The sequence below is a fragment of the Apaloderma vittatum genome, unplaced genomic scaffold, assembly GCF_000703405.1.
Source record: "Apaloderma vittatum isolate BGI_N311 unplaced genomic scaffold, ASM70340v1 scaffold8791, whole genome shotgun sequence".
In the NCBI taxonomy this organism is placed as follows: domain Eukaryota; kingdom Metazoa; phylum Chordata; class Aves; order Trogoniformes; family Trogonidae; genus Apaloderma; species Apaloderma vittatum.
The window spans coordinates 17,117-23,142 of record NW_009698458.1 but is presented as its reverse complement, the minus strand read 5'-3'; the positions used below and the strand labels follow the sequence as shown (position 1 = coordinate 23,142).

At 44.2% G+C, this 6,026-nt stretch overlaps 1 protein-coding gene across 1 annotated transcript in view; it reads right to left on the bottom strand.

Annotated features, from left to right (window-relative positions):
- Window positions 1-2,702: 2,702 nt before the first annotated feature.
- Window positions 2,703-6,026, bottom strand: part of TGFBI (transforming growth factor, beta-induced, 68kDa) — a gene marked incomplete at its 5' end in the record, with an annotated part of 16,310 nt that continues 12,986 nt past the window's right edge. Inside the window, 5 exons of the mRNA XM_009878017.1 lie at window positions 2,703-2,755; window positions 2,921-2,945; window positions 3,317-3,396; window positions 3,595-3,697; window positions 4,632-4,756. Coding sequence (XP_009876319.1) covers window positions 2,703-2,755; window positions 2,921-2,945; window positions 3,317-3,396; window positions 3,595-3,697; window positions 4,632-4,756 — 386 coding nt within the window. The remainder of the gene's footprint in view (window positions 2,756-2,920; window positions 2,946-3,316; window positions 3,397-3,594; window positions 3,698-4,631; window positions 4,757-6,026) is intronic.

Here is a 6,026-nt window from a genome sequence, read left to right as displayed (position 1 = left end):
AAAGTGCCACTGAATCAAAGCGAGAGATGCAGTCCCTACTGATCAGCTAAAGCAGCTGATCTGAGCCATCTGTGTAACCCTCCCTGAGCACAGTGGGGTGAGAAACCAGCTTGGAGCAGGCAAAGGGAGGAACTTAAGTCATCTCAAGAGTTTCCACCAATGTGATCCATCATCTGGAGACACCAAAGCCCTGGGGGGCTTCCAAGCAGACACCCCATGGGAAGGCTTCCCAAGATGTGGGATCCCAGGGAAATTATAGAAGCAACACAACAGGGACACCAGCCCTGCACCCGCAGCACCTCAGAGGATGGAGCAGGAGGAGCAAGAGAGGGAGCCCTCCCAGAGGGCCAGGGAGGATAAGCAATGGGAGAGAGCAAAACAGGAACTGACTTGAGAGGAGAACACATCTCTATCAGCTGTAAACTCTGCTGAGACTCACAAACCTGGCGTCCCTCTCAAAGCAAGCCTAGCAAAGTCAGGCCGCGTGCAAAACACAAAGATCATCACTGCATCACCACCAGCCACAGCACCTGCCCGTAAACCACACACTGGAAAGGTAGGGCTGTATTCCCAGATAAAAACTGCTGTCTCAGCAGATAGGACTTCTTGTAATTATTAAGCACATCTAAACAAAGCTTCCCCTACTCCCTTCTACTCAAGTGGTTTCATTTTGCCAAGAAACCCACAATCAGCAGACCAAACACCAAAAAGCTACCAACAAGAGGCACTCACCTAGATGAGGATCAGGTCTCCTTTCCACCTTGCCAAGATGTGAAGGACTTTCATGTCACTTTGTCATGAAGGGGCAGGGGAGAAAGCAAAAGAAAGCAAAACAAGGCAAGAATCTGCCCTTGCAATTGCACATGCTACTACTGAGCAAGATGCAAGCTAGTTTTCCTCTCTTTCAGGCTTTTGTAGGAGTTAGTAACAATTATTCTAATTACAAAAAGCTGAGCCTCCCTCAGGAGCCAGTCCACCAATATGGCTCTTCTTCCTTGGGCTGCTGGGCATAGGTGGTTCCAAGGGTTCCCCATCACTACTCCACCCATAAATAAGAGGATTGTATCAAGTAAGAATAATAAAAAGATGAGATAGGAGGTTGGGGAAGGGAAATAAAAAAGGAGCTTCATTGTTTTTTCACACGTTGGAGTTACACAGATGGCTCACAGCATATGGGATTTCAATTTGGGCTTTTAATAAAAGAAAAACTACCAGCGTGTTTCTCTGCCAGACCGATCAAAACAATCTGGGGGTTTTGTATTCTGCACTCGATGCCCTTTTTCTTTTTCCTTTTTTTTTTTTTTGGCCTCACAATCCTGGATTTCACCAAGGTAATAACTGTGTGGGGAAGGAATATAAAGCCCTGATGGGGTGAACCAGTGCTGTCGGCATCGTGGCAGGGAGTGCTGAGCACATGGAAGCGGCTGAGCATCCAGCTCAGCTGTGCATGGCATCTGAGATGTGTGTGACAGCAACTGCTTGTCAAAGTACCGCCAAAAAATGATGACAGGCCAGGATCAGAGAGGAGAAATGTTTTGCCGTTCCATGCTAGTAACTATGAATAGTACTGATGCAGCCAAATCTGCCTCCTCTCCTTTCCAGTGCTCAGGTGGTCAACCTGTGCCATCAGGCAATTTGAGTCAAACAAAAAACCAAACAAGCATTGCCATTACTTGTCATATTTATATTTTTGATTTTATTTTTAATTTTTATTAAAAAAACCAACCATTATTAAAAATGAATCATTTACTGGAAGGCTTCAGCCAGGGAGAACTCTCATTTCAATCTCGTGAACAGAATGCAGCATAGTTAAAACCCACAGGCATAAACAAAACCCAATAAAAAAAAAAAAGGAGAGAACAGTTCAAACCATAGCTTATAATTATGTAGTTTCCTCAATGTGAACAGAGAGGCTTTTGTTAAAAGCCTTCAATTCAGAATTTCATGGAAGACTTTTAAAACACAGGGGAGAAGGAAACACATGCTTGTTTAAAGAAACAAAACAATAAAATAAAATAAACAAAAGATAAACAGGAAAAAACTGCTTGGGTAATAGTTAATAGATTCAACAAATTTACTTCCTCCAAAGAAATCACTGTTTACCCAGCCATACAGTTGGCCCCGGGTGAGAATTTACTCAGAAAGCTGAACATACACAATTCCTGACAAGTCATTCGGGCCAAAATTTCCCAATTCTGGCACTGATTTGGAGGGGTTTTCCAGTGAGACCATAGCTGGCTTCCCAGTTTGGGAGTCTGGAGTCTGCAGTGCCAGTAGGTACCACTGGGAGCCTGGAAAAGGGGCTTTAATTCAGCTCCTTTTGGTCTCCTCCAGTGAGACAGCACCAAGGGGAGCTCTAAGCACTTCTCCGAGCTCCTGAACCAAATGAAGCACCTGTCCTTGGATGTACGTATCAAGCCCAAGACTGGGTATCTTAAAAACTGCAAATAAGTAACTAGTTTTTTGAAAAAAACCACAAAACCTATACTCAATCTGGGAACGTTAAGGTCAAAACCAAATAAAAATGGTCTTAAAATATATACATATATATATGGCTTTTCATTTTTCCTATCCATTTCATTGGAAACAAAAATAAATTTAAGGGCGATATTTGGTTTTTAAAAACGATTCTGTCCTTCTCTGTAGCTGTCAGCCAGAGCGGATGGGGTGGAGGCGCTGACTGTGGCTGCTCATGACGCGGCTCAGAATCCACCCGAGTTCTTCATCCTCGCTAGTAACCGGGAGTAGACGGGTGCTGCCAAGGAGAAGACAGAGTTGGGTGGGATGGACACACAGGTCCCCTCTCCGCCCTTCCCGGTTATGCTATATCTTGCTTGAAGCAAGACAATGGATTAAACCTCTCTTTACAGGGCAGGGACATATGATAGGAATTAAAAAGAAGCTAGAAAAGTTGTTTTACCTAGCCGAGGATTCCTCTGAGAAACCTGCACGGAAAGAAAATATGAGGTTTGTGTCACTACAACGAATCTGCAATAACTCTAAGAATGGTTTGTATGTCAATATATTTAACTCCAAAAGCTATAGATGCATCAGTCTTCATTATTCAAAGTTGTTATATATATATAATCACACCAAGATGATATTTGCAGTGTGCTGCAAACTGAAGGCTTCACGTTGCAAAATGTATAATTTCGTATATAATTAAATCATGCAAGAAGAGAAGATTGGTCCTTCCACAAAACACATGCACTCGCTCTCTTTGGAAGTCAAAGTCTGAATGTGACATTATCTTCCAATCATTATTACTAAACTGTAATTTCAGGAGTTCTACAGTGTGAGAGCTTTTGCCTTTTACCTTGGATAACGCAGATGCCTGTTTGAAGATTTCTAACGCGGGATCTGCAGGTTCGTCACCTCTTTCTTGCGGCCTTGAAGCTAAAAGCAGGACACAGATAGCACTGAAAAACTTGTCAGAGCACACAGGCTGCTTTCCTACATTAATTTGTGTTGAAAAGTCCCATAACAGACTAATCCTCCTCAATAAACTGAAGCACTTGCCATGTGTCAGCCCTCCCTCCCAAAGCAGCTCTGCTGTAATGGTGTGGCTCTGGATAGTTCTAACCATGGACCTACCCTGCGGCTGTAAGACAGAGTTCACGGCATAAATCACACCATTCGTGGCCATGATATCGCTCTCAGCAACAGGCTCCTTGTTGATATGTATTATGTTGTTTTTCTGTTCAGGAAAAGAAAAAAGCAACAAAAAAAATAGAAGAAAATGAGAAACTTTTGTCATCGGCGGTTTCCAATTTTATTAAAAAAAATCCCTCCCTTTGCATTCATTCCTGTACTGGATGCCTGCAGGCGTTTTCATTAATTTTGCCAAGTAAGGAGAACATAAACCCAAATTCTAGCCTGAGCAGTTTCTCCTGCAGCATCTGGCAGGCTCTGGACTTTCTGGGTGCACGGGCTGGGAACGCTGTCCCGCGGCACCAGAGCACATCCACCAGCTCCTCAGTGGCAGCCAAGAGGGACGGCCGCAGAGGTGGCATCAGGAGAGAGCAGATCAGGACTGGGCATGGGAAGAGCCCAGCATGCAAGTTGGCCAACTCAATGCCCTTGGAAACACTGGCCTTTCCATTTTTGTCCTGCATTTTCTTCCATATGCGCAGAGTGGGTCTCGAGTTACTTAGTTTCTGAAATTACTTTTTTTCCCAATACATTTTCTTAATGTAGTGCAGAATTTGTGAAATGAAATTATACACCTAAATCAATCCTGCTGCATTAAGGGAGTCCATGCAGAGATCATTTTCATTACGATAAAAAAGATGTGTTAGCTGAACAAGCTATTCGTTTAATTTATTTATACTTTTTCCCCCATGACTCAGGATTAAATTTATAACAGCTCCTGGAGACCATTTACAATTGGTCTTCTGGGGAGAAAGTTGAAGAAAACCGCATTTCAAGACTGCCAGCTTGTTGAGTTGAACACATGGCAACGGTCCCTCCTCTACAGTCCAGAAAACATTGTTTGGTGGGGCTGTGCACATATTTAGAAGAGGTTCCCACACCATCCAGATGAAGCACGGACATTATTTGGTACTTGACATGGGCAACTAAACACAGATTGCAGCCCTGCGGACCACGAAACCCCATCTGAGGGGACTCACCATGCTGACTTCCAGTTTATCTCCCTGCATGGACTTGAGCCTCACAAGGGCACCGACTGCGCCGCTCACCAGGATCTCATCAGCCACGTGGAACTTGAGGATGTTAGCAAGCTCCTTGGCATTCCCTGGGGGAAGAAAACGTTTACATTTGCAAAAGAGCATCAGCGCTTGCTTCCCTGTATTTCACGCGCTGGAATGAAATGACGTGGAAAATACCAAGAAAGTGCAAGGAAACGATGTAGAATTGAAAAGATGAGGTAGAAGGACCTTGGTAGGAGCTGGTTAGGATGTTCAGGACATTCCTGACCTGGCAGGTCAGGATCCCAGCGAGTTCAGAAGGACTTTCTCAACATCCCACCTTGGTACATATCAAACCTGCCTCATACATGAAATCCTTATGTCTTGGTTTTTCAGTCTCTCTCACTGTGCACAGCACAAACCTGCTTCTGTTGCTGCTTTCACTTCCCAAGAAAGTCAGGGGGGAGGGGGATACAGAAAAAAAAAAAAAATCTATGTGAAATAAGGAAGCAGATAGAGAACTCTGGTATTTGCAAATGTCAATACTTTTGCCAGCGCCGGTGTCACTTGGCAATAATCTTCACGGCTGAAACTGCAGGATTCCTGGGCAGGAAGGGGAAAAGTGCAGGAGAAATGTCACTAATAGATGACAGATGGCTGGCCCGATCCCCACGCCACTGAGTCTCTGCTCATCTAGCCATGCTTTTAGCAGGATAAGATGCTTCCCCTTCACCATCTATTTTCCAGAAGAGGCAGCGACATGCACAGCACGGGCCAGCAGCCCTCCGCCTTCTTCTCCTTTAGAGGATGCAGTTCTGTCACTGACAGAAGCCACAGATGGGTGATGGGGAACAGCTTGTGCAAAAGATGGTCTCCATCTCCAAAACCAAAGCAGCTCCTTCAGGAAGGGAGACTTTTTATTTCAATGCTCGTATCTGAATGCACTGTGAGCTTTTCTTCCATTACAGTTTTTCTAGGGTGGCCACAGTTCACGCCGCACGTCCTCACCAGCGTGATTCACTTCTTCATCAGAGTGTAAGCTAAATATTTGTGCGAGGAAAGAAGAACATCTGAAGTGTCCACATCTGGGATACTTCATTCCTGCAGCCGTTTACAATAGCTGAAAAGCAGTTCTGAAATATTTATATATTAAGCCCTAGATTGGATGTGTAGTCTGGTATTACCAGTTCCTCATCCCTGCACTTAAAAGGATAACCAGCTACCACGGGCAGATGCTTCCCAAATTATGATGTCAATGTTTGGTTGGGCTTTAATGATGAGAAGACGTTACACTCAAATACCTGACATTGTTTCCAACCACAGCCAGTTTTCAACATGAACAAAATAAAAGATTGTGCTTCTTATCCAGAAGAGCGT